At 39.8% G+C, this 24,211-nt stretch overlaps 2 protein-coding genes across 2 annotated transcripts; one reads left to right on the forward strand and one right to left on the reverse strand.

The window, feature by feature from the left end:
* The first annotated feature begins 12,806 nt into the window (after positions 1-12,806).
* LOC118385151 (V-set and immunoglobulin domain-containing protein 1-like) lies at positions 12,807-18,407 on the forward strand. The gene is made up of 7 exons (XM_035772046.2): positions 12,807-13,033; positions 13,157-13,320; positions 14,568-14,775; positions 15,707-15,865; positions 15,958-16,074; positions 17,553-17,688; positions 17,788-18,407. Exons 1-7 carry the CDS (start codon positions 12,991-12,993, stop codon positions 17,936-17,938), a joined length of 978 nt encoding a protein of 325 aa, XP_035627939.1. The 5' UTR covers positions 12,807-12,990; the 3' UTR covers positions 17,939-18,407.
* Positions 18,408-19,093: 686 nt separating this feature from the next.
* Positions 19,094-22,756, reverse strand: gpr34l (G protein-coupled receptor 34 like). The gene is made up of 2 exons (XM_035772047.2): positions 22,607-22,756; positions 19,094-22,355 (listed from the first exon to the last, which is right to left on the reverse strand). The coding sequence occupies exon 2, from the start codon at positions 22,266-22,268 to the stop codon at positions 21,270-21,272; it is 999 nt and encodes a 332-aa protein (XP_035627940.1). The 5' UTR covers positions 22,269-22,355; positions 22,607-22,756; the 3' UTR covers positions 19,094-21,269.
* Positions 22,757-24,211: the final 1,455 nt, after the last annotated feature.

Here is a 24,211-nt window from a genome sequence, read left to right on the forward strand (position 1 = left end):
GTTTATTTGTTTGATATTGAAATCAACATTTCATCGCATTGTGTGACCTGTTGTTGAACTACTCTCACTGTAAAAAAAAAAAAAAAATCACCCTTAGAATGTTGGGTACTGATATTATAGTTCCTATGAAACATGCCTGTCTTAAATTCAAATTGACTCTATTTATTTAAGGGTTGTAGCAGGGGGGCGGGATTAGCAAAAAAACTCAACCTCTCACACTCGGTACCTCTGAAAACACTGCAGACCCACCCACCCTTCAAATGTCACGGAGGATCAAACCCAGAAGATCAGAAACATCATTAGAATCTGAAGAAAGGGTTTTAAGTTTCTAGAGGCAAGACAAGATGTGTGATAAATAGCCATGAACTAAAGAGACAACCAAAAAGGCCTATAATCCCCATTCAATTGTTTGATTTTGCTCTTAAAGTCACTCATTTCCATCGGCTCAGATCCACTAACCAATGATATGTCCACTGCAGGGTTGATGCCATGTTGATCCAAACTGTAACTTTACAGGAGAAAAACAATACCTTTTTTTTCATTATTTGGTTCTGTCTAGAGTGAAGAGGAGAGCAAATGCATTCATACATTAAAACAGGCATTTACAGACTATCTCCATGTTCAAACTAGTATCGCCTTGATTCAACAATGCAATGAAGTGCAGTGCATTTGATATTCATGCTAGGGAATGACAAATTCCTTTAAGATTCCTCCAAGATTTAAATGAAGAGAGCAGAAGACACATTTCCGTTGTTGGCTGTAACTATGGACATTAAAGTTGTATTGTAAATGTGGTTATGACTGAAACATCTAGAGCATTGTTGAATCACAACCTACTGGGTTTGCATGATAGTCAAATGGCACTGGATGACCGAGGGAAGCAATGTCACAGATCAGATACAGAGGTAGCCTAAAAAAAAGAGATGGGGGGTCCTTTGGACATTCCAGAGGATAGGAGAGGAGAAAATGTTGAGAGCATCACAGTTAGTGCCTTGCACATTGCAGTGACTAATCTCCTCAGAGCTCACTGATGGGCTCCCCTAAGTTCCAAGAGCTTCTCTCTCCAACGTCTCCATCCCCTGGCCGGGCTGGCGCCAGACAGGCAGGATACGGACCTCTAATTGGGAGCGCCAAGCCCCATGGAAGGCTAGCACAGGACAGGATGCACCAAGGGGCCGAGAGAGAGTGAGAGATGCAGAAAATACAGAAAAAGAGAGAGCGTACAGATGTAGGATCTTCATTTGAGTCTGTTTGCTACAGCAGGGGAACAAATCCTGCAGCAATAGGAAATGTGAATTATAATGTGGATTATGATTAAAGGACATTTTTGTAGGGGTTGATACATTTTTCAGAAGGGAAATTCAAGTCTGTAATTTCTAAATTGAAATGACAAACTTCAGGAGTCTTTTTAAACCTCAAATACACTACACACACTGCAGGAAAGTTCTCATGCAACAAAGTGATCAAATTAAGATCCTACATCTGTAGTATGGAGCAGGGACGAGATCTTGGATCTTGACACTTTTCACCCCAGTAAATTGGATGCATAGAATTAAGAATGATAAAAAATGTAATAGGATCTATATGGTTGGATGCCACTCCAATATTCTACCTGTCACAGTGGTAGTTGTGCCACCGATGACGATTAGCCTCTGCAACACATTTGAGAGAAAGTAACCAGAGTTTGCACTAAATCTAACCTGCAGTGCCAGGTTATACTACAGCAGAAAATGAAGCAGTACAGGGACTAAAGGTTAAAAAGGGGAGTTTCTGTTTAATCTAAAGTAGAATCAGTGGATGATACTAATTTGTAGGAGGCCGAAGTATGACGTCACTCGCCGTTACTCAGGAACCTGGCGTCAGACTTGAAGGAGCTTCTGCACCCTATTGATCTATGTCAGATTAGTCTACATAATACTTCATAAACATGACATAACTGTTGTTGTAACCATACATCTCCTTTTGGCAAACGACCCCTGTGGTGTCACATATAAGGATGTAGGTTTGATAGTGTCGTTAGGATTCCCATGAATGGTTTTAACATGGATTGTGTCATGGTTAAGATGGCATTGTATAGGCTTTAGCCTTCAGAATTCAGAATGAACCCAGTGCCATGTTGCATTTACTGTAAGATATTGTTCACTTTGTCCTTCATTTCTCATTGGAGACATCGAAAGATCTGATCATATCGTCAGAGTAGCCTCAGATGTCCAAACAGATCTTAGACAGGAAGCATCTAGATCTGGCACCATCTTGCAGTTTTTGTTATTTTGTTATTGTCCACAGCCTGTAGATAAAATGTTGAGCTCTATTGATTTTCATCTCTCAGTGGTCAATACGAGCACTACACATTTTTCCCACCTATTGTGTGTTAAGGGCTGGATGGATGGAGCCCACTGGATATCAAACGTCATGCTATACTGGACACAAATATAGACCCAACATGCAACAATTTCTAAGATTTTACTGAGTTACATTCATATAAGGATATCAGTCGATTGAAATAAATGCATTAAGCCCTATTCTATCTACTGGAAATACAGATATACATCTGTTAGACACAGATACCTTAAAAAAAGGATCTCGTCACGGTATCCCTGTGCATTCAAATTGCCATCTGTAAAATGCAATTGTGTTCATTGCCCATAGCTTATGCCTGCCCATACTATAACCCCACCGCCACTATGGGGCACTCTGTTCACAATGTTAACATCAGCAAACCGCTCGCCCACACAACGCCATACACGTGGTCTGCATTTGTGAGGCCAGTTGGACCTACTGCCAAATTCTCTAAAACAACGTTGGAGGCGGCTTATGGTAGAGAAATTAACATTAAATTCTCTGGCAACAGCTCTGGTGGACATTCCTGCAGGCAGCATGCCAATTGCACGCTCCCTCAAAACTATGGCATTGTGTTGTGTAACAAAACTGCACATTTTAGAGTGGCCTTTTAGTGTCCCCAGCACAAGGTGCACCTGTGTAATGATCATGCTGTTAAATCAGCTTCTTGATATGCTACACCTGTCAGGTTGATGGATTCTCTTGGCAAAAAATAAATGCTCACTAAAATGGATGTAAACTAATTTGTGCCCAACATTTGAGGGAAATACGTTTTTTTGTGCGTATGGAACATTTCTGGGATCTTTTATTTCAGTTCATGAAATGTGTTATTTCAGCTCATGAAACATGGGACAAACACTTTACATGTTACGTTTATATTTTTGTTCAGTGTCGATAAACCTCCCCACCCCCAATTGGCCAAGTAAGTCATTTTGGGAAAATGTTCAATGGCAATACAATGAATTCAATTGTTTAAAGTGCCAAACAAGTCTTACAAAAGCATACTATACAAAGCTTTGAAAAATAAGAAGAAAATACATAAAGCTATCCAACTCAACAAACAATTTAGGGGAAGATGTACTAGCTTAGCATTTGCATTTAAACGGCATAGTGAACATATCAAGTAAAGGTAGAAGATTTTGCCCTTTTGATTGGAAATAATCCAAATAATCCATTTGATGTGAATTTCACTTAAATGCACTAGATAACTCATGCATTTCTTTCCTTTTTCACACATAACGACTGGTATTCTTTCCTGTAACATACAGTAAAACATGTTTGAATTTGACAGAAAATAACTAATGATTGGTCCGTATGGAAACCCCTGCATGCTTGCCGTAAATATCCTCATTACATTGAACTCACGCCTACTATCTGTAAACCACGTGCATGTTTTTTGAAAGCTTGGAGGAAACACATTTTCCATGTGATGATTTATTTTGCTTTATGACACATCTATTTTGTTGACACATTCATGTACAAGGAGTAGTGGAGGTAAAAAGAAACTGTTGAACTCATTCCAATGGGAATGTTCTTGCCTCTTGTGTATATGTGTAATTACATGTGAATTGTACTGTAAATATGTTATCTTTCGCTTAATATTTCTTAATGCATGAACAAAAAAAACAGGGATGTTCATAAAAGCAGCTAGCTTCACTGCTAATGGCATGGACAGCTTCTATAGCATTGGCATATTTCTGCAAACAAAACCTACAAAAAGAAGAGAATATAAAGGTTTTGTTTTGCATGACCTAAGTTTGAAAAGGTTTATTTTCATATTTTTCTATTCCACACTGTTCATCAGTTTCATTCTCACAGCGAGGAAAGGAAGGACCCGGTGTTTACATGCTCTAGTTGCACTTGTTTCACAGCCAGCTTTGACAAAACACTGTAAAGCAAAACTATACATTCAATAAAACTGGAGAAAAACTACAAAATAGAATGTACATTATATGATTCATGGTCAACATGAATAATATGTACCTATCTATCATTTTTTACTTAATGTGTAGCACATACAATTTGGAATCGATACACCAAGTACAAACTGTAGTTTTATCAAGTTTAGCTTTAGCACTAACATCAATCACCCTCCAGCTACAAAGGATGTAAAGGAAGCTCACCAGTAGCATCTGAATTGAAGCCATAGGATTGCATGCTGAGTGGGTATTCCCAGCCGTTTCTCTTAAATGAGTTGCCTCTGGACTGGGGGGTTCTGGTCTGCTGCTGATTATGATGATACTTGCAGGAGGTTGTGCTGAGTCCCAATTATACATCAGTATACCTCCCTCTTTCAAGGAGATTTTACCAGGGAAAACATACTTGCAAAACAGATAGCTAGGGGGAAAATTCTGTAAAAAATTGGCTAAACAAATTTAAAGGCCAACGACCCTTATCTATTTTAAAGATTTTAATCAGTATTATTATTGTTATTTTTATATATATTTTTTTTGTAATTGGCTGTATTTTGTTGCATTTTGGATTGTTATTATTACTGTAGTTGTGGTTTTCTCATAAAAAGGAAATGTATTTCTACTTGCAACCTGCCCTGGAAGTAAAATGCATTTAGTTTTTGTACTGTAATTGTTTTGTTCTCATTGAGCTCTTTATTTTGGTCAGTTATCTAATGAGGTGTTTTATTTCATTTGGGGTATTTTTCTAACATTTCTATAATATGAAGTCGTATTTCCTTTTTTTTGTCTATGCCAATTAATGTTATAGTGTCAATCAACTTTTTTAGGTGTTTGAGCAAAATACAAGGTGTTAAAAGTATGTGGTATAAAAAATGGTTATCATTCAAACAACTGACTTTTGACTAATAAAGGCTTATACAGTAAAGAATGACAATGTCTTTTCGTTTGCCCTTTGAGGACTAATATCTATTGTTTAATTGACATTTTGATGAATTTATTTGATTGTGTTAGTCCCCAAAAGGTAAATAAAATACTCAGTTGCAAAAAAAAAATGTATTGAAAAATGTAATAAGTTTACCGTTGCATCTCCAAGCTGTCGTGGGAGGGTTCACCTGTTTGTTGGCTGTGTTGCTTTCTCATAAGGGCTGTTGGGATATGAAGACAGACTTGAGGACAAGGAAAAGAAAATACAAGGGAGATTTTAATTAGATTACAACCATGACACATTAATGAGAGGATACCTCCATTCATGGCCTATTTCCTGAATAAAGACACAAAGTGACACCTACTGAGAAGTGTGATGATTGACCCTTATTCAACTCAAGCCATAGCACTGCTTAACCCTCATACCCAATGTTGGCCAAACATCAAACTCTGTGTGAAGAGAGGTGGAGACTTTAAGGTAGACACCTAGCACTAACTGTTGTCTCTGATCCTTAAGATCATTTTGTGTTCTCTGGTTCATTTTCCAAATCAAGTTCTATTCGTCACATGCGCTGAAGACAACAATGAAATGCTTACTTACAAAGGCCTTAACCAACAATGCTTTAAGAAGTTAAGAAGGAAAATATAAAAAAATATGTCATATAAAACAAAAGTTACAAGTAATTAAACAGCAGCAAAGTCCTGTTCCCTGTGTTGGTGTATCTGGAGTGGTGAAGGTATTTGGAGAGATTGTTGAGGACAAAGAGCATGTGGCCAGTGTCTTGTGAAGCTAGCACATTGATACTTACATGAGACAAAGATTCTCATTCACAAACACACAGAGCCTCTAAACTTTGAAAATGGCCCCAGTAGAGGAGAAGCACTCAGAGGATTGGAGTGCATCGCTCTGTTAAGAATATGGATGCAGAGCCATTGAACTAGATCGGCCAAATGTGCCCTCCATTTCCGTGTTCTATTGTCAGCACTCCATATAAAAACATCAAATATTGAAAGGGTGCATTAACATGGGCCAGAAATTGATGACTGCTCCACTGAGGGAAACAACGCAGAAAAGGGGTCAGAAAGCAGAAGATGCTTTAGCTTCATGGCTTTACACTTTCTACTGCAGTGATGTATTTTGATCTATTGTGTCATAACCAAAGCTAACCATAACCCTGCACGGTCTGGGGTTGAGTGGTAATATCCCATTTTTTACAAGATGATATGTAAAAAAACTATTGTTCTACCATTGGTGGACACACATACACAGAGGATACAAAACATTAAGAACACCAGCTCGTTCCATGACACAGACTGACCATGGGAATCCAGGTGAAAATGTATGATTCCCTTGTTGATGTCACTTGTTAGATCCACTTCAATCAGTGTAGATGAATGGGAGGAGACGGGTTAAAGACTGATTTTTAAGCCTTGAGACAATTGTGACATGGATTGTGTATGTGTGCCATTCAGAGGGTGAATGGGCAAGACAAAAAATGTAAGTGCTTTTGAATGCGGTATGGTAGTAGGTGCCAGGCGCACCGGTTTGTGTCAAGAAGTGCAACGCTGCTGGGTTTTTCATGCTCAACAGTTTCTCATGTGTATAAAGAATGGTCCACCACCCAAAGGACATCCAGCCAACTTGACACTACTGTTGGTAGCATTGGAATTTACATGGGCCAGCATCCCTGTGGAATGCTTTCAACACCTTACCGAGTCCATGCCCTGACGAATGCAACTCAATATTAGGAAGGTGTTCCTAATGTTTGGTATACTCAGTGTATAGTTGTATACATGATGACAATATCATGACAATGGATTAGAAACTGTGCTCATCATTGGCCTGACACTATCATGCGATCATATGTGATGAAGGGAGCTGTTTGCTTAAAATGTAAAGCTCGGGCAGACTGGCCATCTGGCATTTCGGACAAATGCCAAATGGTCTGGTCTGTGTTTAGCCCAGTGGGCCTGTCAAACGTCATTTTCTTTCCCCGCAAAATTATAATTATCTGGCTGATGATGTGGGCTTTGAGGAGTGTTGAGGTGTCGAGGCTTCAACAACAAAAATGGTCCGGTGTGTTAGAAATGCCTGGGCCGAGTTTTGGTCCCAGTCTACCCCTGATGTAAAGCACACCTGCATTGTTGTAAAGCACAAATCACAATTTGCTTGAAATAGCCACCGAGCATAATCTATTCAAATATCTCATGGAGACAGATCTTTGCTGTCCTTTGACTTATAAATAGACTTGGAAAACTGCTCCAGGGAATGACATATCTTGTTAGAGGCCAGAAATATTCAAGACTTCCAAAGGACTCATCATGCTTCTCTGGAATGTGCTATAGTAGTGGGAGAGAAAATTACGACTTCATATCTACAGTCGTATCCCCAACTCCCATTTATTGATAACACACGTTGGTAACTATGGTATTTCAAATAACCTTCGTATCAAATTAGAGATCAAAATGTTCTCAGTAAAAACCGATTTTCTAACTTGTTACTTTATGAATACATGTCCTTGTTGCTTTTTCCTTTGGAGAATCAATGTTCTGATTTTGGCCGTGGTGTATCTTGTCTCTCAGAGGGAGAGGTCACTTCACTCAGGGATGTCCATCCATTTGGAAATGTTTTGCCTTTGGAGTTCCTGTTTTGGGGTTGAGCAGAGAGAGTGGATAAATGAGGGGGTGTGGAGACGGAATGTGTCAAAGAAAATATGAAGACACAGCTCTTTTATCCAATACAATGTGACCATCGCTGCACTGTTGGATCTATGTGTTTCTCTTCCCATTTCCCTATCTCTCTCTCTCTCTCTCTCTCTCTCTCTCTCTCTCTCTCTCTCTCTCTCTCTCTCTCTCTCTCTCTCTCTCTCTCTCTCTCTCTCTCTCTCTCTCTCTCTCTCTCTCTCTCTCTCTCTCTCTCTCTCTCTCTCTCTCTATCTCTCTCTCTCTCTCTCTCTCTCTCTCTCTCTCTCTCTCTCTCTCTCTCTCTCTCTCTCTCTCTCTCTCTCTCTCTCTCTCTCTCTCTCTCTCTCTCTCTCTCTATTTCTCTATCTCTCTCTCCTTTTCTCATGCTCTCTTCCTTATTTATTCAGCATATATAAAGAGACCTCTACAAATACACTTGGAATAGCAGAGATGGGAAAAAGACAAGAAAGGCTGACTGTCTCTGTTCATGTTCATCTTATTTTATCTTGCTTCAAACTAAATAACTACAACAATCCCAGTAGAACAGTATTGCACCCTGCAGTTGACAGCAATGCAGGACGATATTTCAGTGGCATTGCATTTGGCTTTCAGTGGGGGGGGGGGGGGTATTTTTAACAATCTAGTGAGAGTTTGTACATGGTTGTGTGTAGTTGTGTGTTGTCACAAATGTGAATTTGCAATGTGTCCTATCTCTATTTTGTGTAGATGGTATTTTCAGTGGCTGTGGGGACAGTGTGAAGTCATGCTAAATGTCTGGCCTGTTTTCCCCAGGCTGCTGGGAAGATGGGAGGAGGGGCAAGGAGTGAGCCATGTTGAGGACAGAGAGGCACTCTTGTCTCTGTTGTCATCGCTCGCTTCAAGCTCCCCGCACCTCCATCTCCCAAATGGCCTTCCCTCTCACTCAACATTCAGCAGCTAACACTGCTCTCTGCTGGTAGATTATCTAACTACACCGCCGCTAAATCAAATCTCTTACCAGCCGCTCTGGATGAACAACAACAGCAGCCAAAATCAACGTCTTTGTTACCTAATCAAATCTAATATGAGATGATTATAAGTAATTATGGGCAGACCTGCACACTGTGTCCTCCAGGCTACTATTCTCATCAAAGCACAGTAAGAGTCAGGCACTTCTGCTCTCTGCGTTTCAGGGAGCCAGCATAGTTTATCATATCACTAAACATTGACACTTAGTTGATTGGGATCATTTTAAGGAACCATAAAAATCAATGAGTGCAAGAGAGCAGTTTCAAATATGAACAAGGGCCACGTTGGAATTTAAGACAACGTCACGACTCCTGAAAGAGTTAAGGGCCTCTTTTTATGGCGTGATTAATGGACAGAGAGAGAGAGAAGAGGTCACAAGCAGAGTTTTAATAGATAGCTTTATTAAACTAGCCAAACAGGGCCTCTCCCAGCGTTTCTTGGGGTGTAGGACCAGCGTGCAGGGGTCTTCCTCGGGATCCACATTGGCTGGTACCACTGGTAAGGACATCTTCACAGCCAGGCTCGGCATGACCGTAGGACTGCCTCTGTAACCACTCAGACTGGTTACCAAGTCGTAAATATTACCACAATCTTTCTCCGCTTCCAGCACTGATTGGGCAAGGCCCTGGGCTCTCTTCAGGATTCGGTGACTGAAACACATAGCTAGTTTGATCTGCTATACCCTATTTGGTATGAATGCCCATGTCATTTACATTAAGCTCTGTCAGATGTGTGGCTCAACTAAGTATCTGTGAGTAGTTTTCATGTGAGGCTGTTGTCTTTGGAATGTTTCCTCTTCATTATCATACTAACTGTGGCGTCTTTTGATTGATGACCTGTCAATCACCTTATACCCAGGCACGAATGCATAGGAGAGGTTCTTGATTCCCTGGACGGGCTGGGAGGGCCCTGCAGGTAACATGGTAACTGGGCCCAGTAGTCTCTGGCTGGGAGGCCCCAGAAGTTTCTAGCTGAGAGGGGCCTGCAGTCTCTAGCTGGTAAGGCCTGCAACCTCTTTGGGGAAATTGTGAATACCAACTCAGAGTATCCGAATTCCTTGCATTTGAGAATTTGGGATTCTCTCAGATTCCATTGGATTCCTGACCATGGTCTGAAAAGAAAAGGAAAGATGATAAGAATAGAGAAGTCAGACAACAGATGGGGCAAAATATCTTTGAAGGATGCAGCTCTGAGTTCTTTGATTTTATTGTTGACAAACAGTTATTGTAATTATAACAGGGATCCAGTCTTTGTTGGGCATTAAAAAGTTACCTCCAACAAGAACATTAAAATCCAACAACAATAACATTGTCTTCGTTCCTCACTCTCTCCATGCCTTTGCAGGTAATCATACTGTATGGCACATTCAGTGCAAAGCACTGTGTATGCATACTCCTGAGTTTCAGTTGTCATAGACTAGAGGAGGAGCTAGCAGGGCCACACCAGTAAGACCCTTGAGATGTCAATGATTAACCTTTTTGTTTTGTTTTCGTTCAGCGGACCTACTGTGTGTGTTTAGTCATGCCGTTTGATAAGGTTTTATTCACGATGGTCAGAATCCATTTTCATACAAGCCAGCAGAACTGTAACATGGTAACATAGTAACATGGTAACTGTAACATAGTAACATGGTAACATGGTAACTGTAACATAGTAACATGGTAACATGGTAACTGTAACATAGTAACTTGGTAACTGTAACACAGTAACATGGTAACTGTAACATAGTAACATGGTAACTGTAACATAGTAACATGGTAACATGGTAACTGTAACATAGTAACTTGGTAACTGTAACACAGTAACATGGTAACTGTAAAATAGTAACATGTTAACTGTAACATAGTAACATGGTAACTGTAACATAGTAACATGGTAACTGTAACATAGTAACGTGGTAACTGTAACACAGTAACATGGTAACTGTAACATAGTAACGTGGTAACTGTAACACAGTAACATGGTAACTGTAACATAGTAACATGGTAACTGTAACATAGTAACATAGTAACATGGTAACTGTAACATAGTAACATGGTAATATGGTAACTGTAACATGGTAATATGGTAACTGTAACATAGTAACATGGTAACTGTAACATAGTAACATGGTAACATGGTAACTATAACACAGTAACATGGTAACTGTAACATAGTAACATGGTAATATGGTAACTGTAACATAGTAACATGGTAACTGTAACATAGTGACGTGGTAACTGTAACATAGTAACATGGTAACATGGTAACTGTAACAGGGTAACATGGTAACTGTAACATAGTAAGATGGTAACATGGTAACATGGTAATGGTAGCATAGTAACATGGTAACTGTGACATGGTAACTGTAACATAGTAACATGGTAACAAGGTAACTGTAACATAGTAACATGGTAACATAGTAACATGGTAACATAGGTAACAAGGTAACTGTAATATAGTAACATGATAACATAGTGACATGGTAACTGTAACATAGTAACATGGTAACTGTAACATAGTAACATGGTAACTGTAACATAGTAACATAGTAACATGTAACTGTAACATAGTAACATAGTAACATGGTAACTGAAACATAGTAACATGATAACATGGTAACTGTAACATAGTAACATGGTAACTTGGTAACTGTAACATAGTAACATAGTAACATTTTAACTGTAACATAGTAACATGGTAACTGTAACATAGTAACATAGTAACATGTAACATAGTAACATAGTAACATGGTAACTGTAACATAGTAACATAGTAACATGGTAACTGAAACATGATAACATGGTAACTGTAACATAGTAACATGGTAACATGGTAACTGTAACATAGTAACATAGTAACATTTTAACTGTAACATAGTAACATGGTAACTGTAACATAGTAACATGGTAACTGTAACATAGTAACATGGTAACTGTAACATAGTAACATAGTAACATTTGAACTGTAACATGGACACACTTTGCTCTAACATTTCTGGTGCTGTTTATGATGGTCATTTTCATACATCCTGATGATGGTCATGGTATGACACCTTGGCAGACGTATATGAGCTCTGTGCCAAATGAGCTGATTCCCCCCCACTCCCTCTACATCCCCCTTCCCCCTTTTTCACTGCTGATCAACATTTTCCACATCGTTCATTTCTTATGTCACTTTATTATAATTATTCACAATTAGAACCCCATGTAGAACCCTCTGTATGAAGGGTTCTTTATGGATCCCAAAAGGGTTCTACCTAGAACCAAAAAGGGTTCTCCTATGGGGACAGCTGAATAACCCTTTTAGGTTCTAGATAGCACCTTTTTTTCTAAGAGTGTACCGCCGTGTCGAGCTCTTAGCATGAGCAGAGTGACGGGCGAAACTGGCATTAATAACTCAGTGCTAACGGCGGGGAGTAAACTCCCCAGAGATAAGCAGCGTATTGTAGTGCTCTGGCTCACTCCCTCTCAGGGCAGGAGATAAAGGCCAGGTGGAGATTACATTACATTCATTCCTTTGTCAGAAGCCCTGACCCAGAATGACTTACAAGGTACATTTAGAGCATATAAGAGGGAGAGATGAGCATCAGCCCAAGTACTGAATAATTGTCAATGTCACTGTCAATAACTAGTGGGCCACTGCAATAAGGTTAACAGACTAAAAAGAGAACACAGAACAAATATATACTGTACTGTACTGTGTAGAGTACAACTGATAGTGTAAAGTGCAAAAATATACACTTAATTGTGACCTATATATTCTTTAGCACAGACATCATGGCCTCCCTGTAAGTCTAGAGATTCAAGTAGGAACAAATGGCGCTAATTTGGAAATGCAAATCCACATTTTGAAAAATAAAAGTCGGAGATTATTCCCGCCCAGTCTAGGTGATATGGCAAACAAGGCTGTGCACACACCTTGAACAACCCCATGATGTTTACAGGCACAAAATTAGCCTGTACACTACCACAGAGTCCCCACAAGCTTGTACAGTACGCGCTACCTAGGCGTTGCCCATTACAACTTAGTTGATAGGTAAGAACTTGAAAAGGTGAGGGATTTTGAGGTAGTGTGAGCAATACCACTCCTGACTGGCTTATTGAAGGAGACAGAAATACGCACCAACATTTCCTTTAAAATGTACTCCACACTGAAAATGGTGCTGCTGCTCGGCATGATGGGTGAGTTACGTGTTCATGTATTATGAAATAAATAATAATAGTGATATTTCAGTAATCTGATATTAAATAATAACATTCAAACCGAATAAAAGTACAGAAATATATTTATTAACCCTTTTTTAGGTTGTGGGCATTTAATCACAGTGACGGTTCCCCAGAAGTTTGAGAATGTGACAAAGGGTGAAAGTGCTCCTCTCCAGTGCACCTTTGTTACCACTGAGCAGAAAACCAGTGACCTCATCATCCAGTGGAATTTTGTTTCCAAAACCTCCATGGTGCCACAGCAGGTACGTAGACTGATGTTACTTTGTGGTTTTCTTCACTCTGTCTTATGTTGCCACATTGTCACACTCCCTGAGGAGTGTGGGCTCTTCAAAGTGTTTTCCTATGGGGACAGCCAAAGAAACCTTTAAGATTATAGATATAACCTTTTTTGTCTAAGAGGGAAGGATTGGTGCTTCGGTATTTTAATAAAAGGTTAGGTAGGCTACTAGTTCAATATGGCTGCAGCTCTTGAGTTCCCATTTTGTGAAACACCCTGTTAAGACAACAAAGAGCCCAGTCACCAGAGCACCAGTGGCTCCCTGCCCTCCAAACATACACTACAAGTGAATTATTTGATATGGTGTCAAATAGGGGTTATTTGGCTTGTAACCATAGCAGAACCATTTTTGGTGGTATATGGAATATTTTTTGGAAGGTTCTATAAAGAACCATGCTTATAAGTTTTTAAATTGAACATGTATGGTGCTATAAATAACTATTTCCTAAGGTTTTACAAAGAACCTTTACAAAGATCTATATATCCCCCAAAAAGGCTTCTGCTATGGTTACAACCCTTTTTGAGACTATATAGAACTCTTTTTTAAGGTTCTTTAGGTTCTTTTTTTTAACGGAGAATTGTTTTATAAAGAACTTTTCTCAATCTCAAATGTTCTTTGTAGAACCATACAGGGGTTTTAGTTGTGGTTAAAAAGCCATATTATATTGTTAAATAGGTTGTATTATTGTGTTCATTATCGAATTGAATCAGGTGTGCTAGCTCTGGAACAGCTGGAGGTCCCTGAGTAGAAAATGTAGAACTACTGACTTAATCTACCATTCTCAATTCACACATGACCATACATGAGTCTTTTAATAGACACTGTTACTGACCATATCACAAAGTGTAGTAGCGTAACACAGCAGATTAGATGAACTGGTTGCACAAAAAGAGCTGTGCTCAAGCCACGCCCCAAAATATTCTAATGAGCCACAGCCCCTACATTTTAATTATCACAAAAAGAGGAAATAACCCTTTTTCGAACTGCAAAGAACCATTGAAGGGCTCAAAGTATGGTCAGTATGGTTCCACATAGAACCATCACCCTTCCCAAATAACCCTTGAGGAAACCTCATTTTTTTTGTGTGCAGAAGCCGTCTCTGAAATATCAACACGAAATCTGTCAATCAGTGCACAAATTGTGTTTTTGGTAAGAAGTGGTTTTCCAGTGGATTTATGTAGGCTCTAAGACATTCTGCTGTTACCTTTTAGGTGTATTACTCTCAGTCAGGAGAGGGCGTGATTTCCAAACCATATGAAGGCAGGTTGAAGCCTCCCAGCTCTCCAGCTTCTACCAACAATGCCTCAATAACAATAAGCAACATGAAAGTGTCCGATGCAGGGGCCTACACCTGCGAAGTCCGCAACTTCCCTGATGTCAGTGGGAAGACTGAGGCAACTATCATTGTCAACATTCTTGGTAAGTTCTGTTTTTAGGTAAGTTACATATAATAATGAAATAGTAGCGTATATCCTTCTTCCTATGTTAGTGTCAACACAACACACAACCAGACCTATGAAGCAGTGATCCTGTCTTTCCTGATCTGAGTTTTGTGATCATTGAATTACATGCCGTCTGTGATTCCATTCATTCACAGAGTTACCAGGACAACCTTGCTGGCCTCAGTATCCACAGTAGTTTCCATGGGAACTGGAGCAGACTAGTATCTTCATTGTCAGTGTCAGAAATTAGAACAGAAACACCGGAGTACAAGACCACCTCCCAACATGTCTCGTACTCCTCGGGGATAGAATGGAGAAACACATGACTCTATTTTCGATTTAATTCATGATTCCCAGTTCGATAAAGCAGAGGGGTTGTAGTGAAGCATTATGGGGAAGGTACTACACTGTATTCTGTCCTAACATGGACATGGTCTTTTATTTTTTATTGTTTATACATTTGATTGTACCAATCCACAATGGCTGCTCAACTTACAAATAATATACTTGCCTATAATTGGTCATATCTGTTGTATAAATGTGTAATTTTAGTCACCGTAAACAGTGCAAGTACCATGATGTACAACGCCACCATTGTAACCATAGCAAAGCATTAGAGACACTCAGGGGGATGACATTATCTTTGCTAGACTGCTCGTGTTTGATTGAATATATCACTGTAATGACTGGTATCAAGCACTGGCATTCAGTGTTCTGCATTCCAACGTCAAACTACTAGACCAAATAGCTAGCTACTGGTCCAGGGCAAGTGTTGATTTTTTACGTCTAACTTGGCTGTACCCTTTGGAAACTTTCTCTGATTACCGGTAGTTGGATCAACTGGGTCCAGATTGCAGCATATTACATAAAGTTAACACATGCTCTCTCTCTATCACATGGTCTGTAAGAGATGCCCTCTGTGCCGTTCTGTGCTGTCCATGGTGATGTGGAGTCTGGTCACCTGGTTACCCTCACCTGCCACAGTGAGCAGGGAAGCCCCAACCCCTCCTATACCTGGACAAGACTGGACGAGGACAAGACCAATAAACCTGTGCTGGGGTACACCGGTGGGTTGTCATACTGTTCCTCCTTTCTCCATCACTCCTTTGTGCTCTGATTCATTTTTGCTCAACTTTTTATTCTTTCTTTTTCTTTTCAGATCCGAAAATAGGATCCTTGTATATTAGAAACATATCCCAGTTTGAGTTTGGAGAGTACCAGTGCAGTGCCTCTAATGATGTGGGATCTGCCACTTGCACTGTGGAGCTCAATCATGGTACGGGTAACATACAGTGGGGCAAAAAAGTATTTAGTCAGCCACCAACTGTGCAGGGTCTCCCACTTAGAAAGATGAGAGAGGCCTGTAATTTTCATCATAGGTACACTTCAACTATGACAGACGAAATGAGGAAAAAAAATCCAGAAAATCACATTGTAGGATTTTTTATGAATTTATTTGCAAATTATGGTGGAAAATAAGTATTTGGTCACCTACAAACAAGCAAGATTTCTGGCTCTCACAGACTTGCAAATTCTTCTTTAAGAGGTCCTCTGTCCTCCACTCGTTACCTGTATTAATGGCACCTGTTTGAACTTGTTATCAGTATAAAAGACACCTGTCCACAACCTCAAACAGTCACACTCCAAATCCCACTATGGCCAAGACCAAAGAGCTGTCAAAGGACACCAGAAACAAAATTGTAGACCTGCACCAGGCTGGGAAGACTGAGTCTGCAATAGGTAAGCAGCTTGGTTTGAAGAAATCAACTTGTGAGAGCAATTATTAGGAAATGGAAGACCACATACAAGACCACTGATAATCTCCCTCGATCTGGGGCTCCACGCAAGATCTCACCCCGTGGGGTCAAAATGATCACAAGAGCGGTGAGCAAAAATCCCAGAACCACACGGGGGGACCTGGTGAATGACCTGCAGAGAGCTGGGACCAAAGTAACAAAGCCTATCATCAGTAACACACTACGCTGCCAGGGACTCAAATCCTGCAGTGCCAGACGTGTCCCCCTGTTTAAGCCAGTACATGTCCAGGCCCATCTGAAGTTTGCTAGAGAGCATTTGGATGATCCAGAAGAAGATTGGGAGAATGTCATATGGTCAGATGAAACCAAAATATAACTTTTTGGTAAAAACTCAACTCGTCGTGTTTGGAGGACAAATAATGCTGAGTTGCATCCAAAGATCACCATACCTACTGTGAAGCATGGGGGTGGAAACATCATGCTTTAGGGCTGTTTTTCTGCAAAGGGACCAGGAACGACTGATCTGTGTAAAGGAAAGAATGAATGGGGCCATGTATCTTGAGATTTTGAGTGAAAACCTCCTTCCATCAGCAAGGGCATTGAAGATGAAACGTGGCTGGGTCTTTCAGCATGACAGTGGCTTCGTAAGAAGCATTTCAAGGTTCTGGAGTGGCCTAGCCAGCATTGAGATAAACTTTTGTTATTGACCAAATACTTATTTTCCATCATAATTTGCAAATAAATTCATTAAAAATACTACAATATGATTTTCTGGATTTTTTGTCCTCATTTTGTCTGTCATAGTGGAAGTGTACCTATGATGAAAATTACAGACCTCTCTCATCTTTTTAAGTGGGAGAACTTGCACAATTGGTGGCTGACTAAATAGTTTTTTGCCCCACTGTATGTGATGTTGTTTTTCCTTGTTTATATGATCTGCACACTGCTATAGACACACTGCTGTAAGTAATCTTACCTATAACCCGCCCTTTAACAGAGCTCGGTGATGGGGCCATTGCTGGTGCAGTCATTGGAGCACTTCTTGGAGCTCTCCTAATCATCCTCATTGTCTTGTACATGACACACTCCATGAAGAAGCAGAAATACAAGGATATCAAGGAAACAGAGATGCAGTGAGTGGTTATGATTTGGGCTGCACTATGAACTCATTGACAATAATACAATTGAAATGTGTGGTGCAGTGTTTCACCTATAATTCCTCTCCCCTCCAGGGCCAAACCTAAGAGTTCGACCACAGTGGCGTATGAAGGCGTCCCTACCATGGGGAGTAGCCACCAGGCCTTTGTAACCTCCGAGGGGGTTCCCATGGCAACACACAGCCATGTCCATGCTGACGCTGATGGAGAAGAGGCCGAGGCTTAGGAGAAGCCTGACACACGTCTGGGGTGACATCACTGTCTGGGGTGACATCACTGTCTGGGGTGACATCACTGTCTGGGGTGACATCACTGTCTGGGGTGACATCACTGATCTGAAAAACACTGCTGCACTGAAGGTTACCAGTGCCTGTGTGTTTGGAGAGTGAATCAATAGCATTTTTTGGTTTGTTTCTGAGTTTGTGTTTTTGTATAATGTGTGTTTTATTGACACATTTAAATAATGCTTCGTATTGTTTTGTCATTTTAAGAAACTTAAAGTTATTGTATTCCGAATATCTTTCACACGCAAAAAATACTAATCACTCTACAGCCTGATTAATTCTAATATGTGGTAATCCATCCATTCCCTGACTAGATTTCATGATCTATTGCCAATTGCATATTCATTGTGACATTCTAACCAATAATGACTCATCCAGGTTTTCTGGAAAAAATAAAGAATTTTGCATAAACTGTTTCATTACTAATGTGGATATTCACATGCTTTGGAATGACTTGGGGTAAATCCTGGGCCTGAGGAGAGCTCTATACTGTATGTTTGGCTGGAAGGACTGTGATGACTCCCTTCCAGGCACCCTGAGGAGAGCAACATGAGATGAGCACAGCCAATCAGAGGTGGACTCCTCCATTTGACCTTAACGCCTCGCTGCTGTCACCAATAAATACATTTCTAAGAAATAGAATGGAATATAAGACTAGAATAGTGCTCTTTGTTAATGTTGGGTTAACCCTTTTTTTTCATTTTAGAGAGATGGAGAGAGCTGTGTGAGTGCGGAGTCCATCTGATCCCGAAGTACGATTCAGATAAGCATGAAAACAGAGAAGGTTAGTGGACCTATGTCTCTGGTGTAGACAGATTAATACTCCACAGAATTGGTCCGAACAGTAATGAAAAAAATGATGGTAAAATATTATGCCACATGCTGATTCAAAGACCGTATGAACAACCAGTAGGGGGAGCTGAAAGTCCAGAACTGGTGTTACTGTTAACAAAAACACAAGAAACAACCAAGATTAGTGCTGTGACTGATTTAACAGAAGGATTTTCATTGACCGGTTATTAGATATTGTACTCCATAGTCAACTCATCCGAAATGCAAATATCCTAAATATGCACCAATCAGTATTTATCCAACATTTGAAATGTCTTTGTTCTCTGTAATGAAAAGCTGCTGATCATCTGGCAGAGAAATCATCAGTGTGAATGTCTGGCTTTGAACAGCGGGTATATCACTCTTTCCTCTGCTCCTCCATTTCAACTGGTAAGTCTCTGTGATCAATCTATGCTGTCAGTCAAAGCCAAGCTTTTTGAGCAGTAGGTAATAAAACAAACTCATTCAAGCCATAATTGACTTGATAAATCAGTGAATAACAGAGTGAATCCTAACAGTGATTGGATAAATCTACTTAAAACGTAGATAATGTATTGCCTCTACTATACAGACTACTCACATACTTACTTAAATTGATCAGTACTCTCTTATCATTTAATATCAATGTACTTTAATATAAATGTTTTGAAAGCAAGAGAACAATGATTCCATAATAATTACAGAATCTCAAAGTGTTTTCTGAGGAGATAATCCATCATGAACATCAAATTAAGTTTAATTCCAAAACACTACAGTGGGGAGAACAAGTATTTGATACACTGCTGATTTTGCAGGTTTTCCTACTTACAAAGCATGTAGAGGACTGTGATTTTTATCATAGGTACACTTCAACTGTGAGAGATGGAATCTAAAACAAAAATCCAGAAAATAACATTGTATGATTTTTAAGTAATTAATTAGCATTTTAATCTGCAAAATCAACAGTGTATGAAATACTTGTTCTCCCCACTGTATATAGCCATTTTCAGGACTGTTGGTAAATTAGCTTTTATTGTTTAAAGATATTCTGAAAGAGATTGGTGTGTTTTTTCCCCTATCCAGTCATTACATGGGGTTGTTCAATGACAGATATGTTTTTGTTTTAAACCTGTCACTTGATGGTTCCATTTCAGTGAGACAACTAATCATAATAGAAAAATGCTATATGTCCACCTCACTGTCAGAGAAATAAGTAGTACTGCTAGGTTTTACACAGTAACAAATATAAACTTTTTTTAAATAAATATACAAATTATACATTTGTGCCATCAACATTAAAATGATGAAATACAATACTGTGAGATCTGTATGTAAAACGTTTATTTTTCCTTCTCTTTTCCCACTAGCACTGACTTTGATGATAAATATATGTTGAGGGAAAATGTACCTGATACGAATGTGATGTGTTGTTGTCTCACCGAGCTGTCTTAAGATAGATGCAGTCGTTTTAAGTCGCTTTGGAGAAGAGCATCTGCTAAATTACTAGAATGTAAATGACATGTTAGTCATTTAGTAGATTCTCTTATCCAGAGCGACTTACAGTGAATGCATTCATCTTAAGACAGCTTGATGAGACAACCACATATCACAATCAAATATACACGATACAAACATTCCATTAGAGCTAAACAATGGATTTATAGCGTTTTGGGAGAAAAAAAAAACTTTTTCATACATACAAAAAACATCTGAGGAGGATAATATTTTACACAGACATGAAGGTATAACCTAAGCAAATCCTTCTGATGAAAAACACAAACGTGAGAAATTGGTTGATATAGAGTTTTGGAAAGAAACTCTTCAAATGAAAGCAACGTTGGTGAACTTAACTAATGCAATTGTAAAAGACAAATACCTTCACGGCTCTCTATCGTGTGAAAATATAAATGTACTGATCCCATGTCAGAAAAAAAACATTATTTTAAAAAGCGCACAAGACTGACACAAGCCTTTGTCAGTGTACTTCATTTAATGAATACATTTTCCGACAGCATAGGGTCGGAAAATCATAGGGTGAGTATGTAGGTCATTTACATGAAATGAAACAGCATACTCATCTTGGGGAATCCTTATGCGTAAGACATTTAAAAGGTCATGTTGTATATTGCCCTTTTAACCATGAGAACATAAGGTCGCCCTCCATAAGTGTGAGTAACATACTCAAACAAAAAAGATTGCACAAATTCTCATTTAAAAAAAAAACATTCTTACTGGACCAAAAATTATACAAAGTCCAGTAAGAACTTGATAAAAAGAGTTCATATTTATATATATATTTCATAATGTACATTCAATAATATCCTTCTATTCTTATTTTATAGTCAATAGTATTAACAGTATTAACGCCTATTATACATCATATTTTTCAGTTAATCCAACTTGTCCATTATCCAAATTAATTTGTGCAAAATGTTAAAACTCCCTGCCTTAGAAACTGTAGCTCTATATCTCTGTAATAGATCGGTTAATACTGATGCGTCTGCGGTTAACAGCGTACATGGTCTTGAACTGCCCCTGCAGGGCAAAGAGGATGGTCCTCCTGTAGGTACAGGACATTAAGTAGTAGATGATGGGGTCCAGACAGCTGTTGAGGGCAGACAGGAGCAGAGTGAGCTCGTTGAGGATGTGGAGAATCTGCTTACTGCCCAGGGCCTGGATCACATCCATTTGGGCCAGCACGTAGGGCACTCTCACCAGGTGGTATGGCAGGAAGCAGAGTGTGAAGATTACCGGCACCACAAAGGTCTTCAGGATCACCCTGCTCTTCCTCTGCTGAGCCTTGGGATCCCGGTTGCCTAAAGACATGTTTCTCAGCTTGGTGGTTATCCGAGCATAGAAACAGATAAAGAGGAGGAAGATAGCATAAAAGAAGGCCACCACGGTGAGGTTGGCCACGCCCCCCAGGAGTCCTTTGTTGTGGAAGTGGAAGCAGATCCTATCACAGGGGCGCTCCTTGTCTTTCCTTAGGGAAAAAAGAGACATGGCCAGGACAAGACCTGCCCACACGGAGAAGGACGCCCGGTGGCTCCACCGCACCTTGTGGATTCTCAGGACCCACACAGGCTTGATGATCTTCAGGTAGCGATCCAGACTGATCAGGCTGAGGAACAGGATGCTGGCATACATGTTGACGTAGAAGAAGACGCCCAGTACATTGCAGAGGTAAAAGGGGCCCGGGCTGTTGTGGTAGTAGACCCGCAGGGGAAGACACATCACCAGCAGGAAGTCAGCCATGGCCAGGTGGTTCATGTACACAGCCATGGACGAGTCAGAGTGTTTCCTCAGGAAGAACACAAATATGGTCATGATGTTGCTGACCAGGCCGAAGAAGCAGATTATTGAGTAGAGAATTGGTAAGGCAGGAGAGAGGATGCCGTCATGGACCTCACAGGAGGTGCCGTTCACATCAAGCCCACTGGAGTTGTCTCCTAGGTGCCTCATCGTCCCACTAACAGGGTGGTATTCAATCTAGTCCCACTGGCCGAGACACAAGCTGAATCACAAGGACGACGCACTCTGATCAATCACCTAAAGAAAGGCAAAGGTGTAATTAAAACCCATGCATTTCAAGGACAGCATTTTATAAACACCATGCATACGTGGATTTTCTTTCAATGGAAGGAAACAAATGTTGATCAAATCATTTGATCAAATCAAATCAAATGTTAAAAGTGATGAAAGTTGCAATATTTGTCAAATATATGCTGTGCTGATTGAAGTCTGAAATAAACTATTATCAAGCCATGTTATTACAACAAGAAATGTAAGTGAGAACTTACCTGGGTAGCTGCTCTGCCCTCCGCTCCACTCTCAGTCTCAGACTGAAATGAATGAGTTCCTGTCCATGAGCAGTGCTTTCGACAAAACTAAGTCCCATCAAGGAAATACTGAAGTGAGTCAGCCATCAAATATCCCCTGTCGCGGTAGCTTCTGTGACTTCCTCTATCGCACAGCTTTCAGCAAAAGGGAAAATGACACAAATGTTTCTGAGTGCCCTGCCTTGACGTTGACATAGCTAGATGTGGAGGAGTAATACTTGAAGAAAAAACAGCATTGTCTTGACATCATTGTTTTGGGGACAATAAAAGGTTATGATATCCTGCTCCTGGGTCTATGGAGTACAAACATTATGCAGCAGATTCCTTTGCTTGTCATATGTGAATATGATTATTAAATAATATTACACATTATTGGAATACAGGTTATGTTTCACCAAGGGAAATACTACATTTACAGAAGTATGACAAGGTACAACGATTTACCATAATCAATGTACCTCTGCTGAGAACACTATGGTTCATATTCCATCAGCACAACTACCTCTTCTTATGTAACTTATTCATAAAGAACAGTGATTTTGTATGTTGTTGAGGAACACAAGAAGAGCATACTGGAAGTTCTAACTTCTGCTCAAGAAATGATTGGACTATCATATGTCATATTTAAATCTCCACAGGACTGGCCACCCCTCAGAGCCTGGTTCTTCTCTAAGTTTCTTCCTAGTTTCCTGCCTTCCAGGGAGTTTTTCCTGGACACTCTGCTTCCACATCTGCATTGCTTGCTCTGGGATTTTGTGCTGGGTATCTGATGTAAAAAAAAAGGCTTTATTTAGGACAATTGTATTTGACTGATTTTGAGTTGGGCCTCACAATTCAAAGATTGTGTCAGCTTTTTCAAAGACCGTGACATGATGACTTGATATCTGCCTCATTCAGACGATAGTACGTCCTATCAAGCATCACTAACAATGAATGACCAATGGCACACAACTACTTATGAATAGGAGGAACAAGAATATTACTTCCTATGCTTATTAAATACTAAAACAGTCTCAATAGTAAATCTGATCATGTAAAGGGAAGTTGGAGATTTGGATGCTTCAAGTGACTTCCTACTTCATGAACATTTCATCAAGATATCATGAGAGACTAAACTATGAATCTTCAGTGTCTTGTTACAGGATGTAGCAGCATGCTGTTTTCTAGATACAGAGTCTCACTTCCCGGCAAGACAAAACCTCAGACCCTTCACCACACTAACCTGATAGAAGATATAGCTGGACCTGCAGTGACCATCCTATGTTGCCTAGTTAAGTAAAGGTTCAATAAAAAATATATCCGGCTAGAAGGGATACAGCTTTCGTCAGATTAACGTCAAAAGCTGATTTTTTTGGCATTTTAGCTAACCATAACCCGAACACTTTTCCTAACCTTAACATAATTATCCTAACCTGATATGTTCATTTTCCTAACCTGCTGAGTAAATTCTCCTAATCTGTTACGAAATGTCAAATCTGACAAAAGCTCAAATTTCTATAGCAGTGTTTCCCAACTCCGATCCATGACTACCCCCAACAGTTAATGTTTTGTTGTGGCCCCCGAACA

Source organism: Oncorhynchus keta, chromosome 6 (assembly GCF_023373465.1).
Source record: "Oncorhynchus keta strain PuntledgeMale-10-30-2019 chromosome 6, Oket_V2, whole genome shotgun sequence".
In the NCBI taxonomy this organism is placed as follows: Eukaryota; Metazoa; Chordata; class Actinopteri; order Salmoniformes; family Salmonidae; genus Oncorhynchus; species Oncorhynchus keta.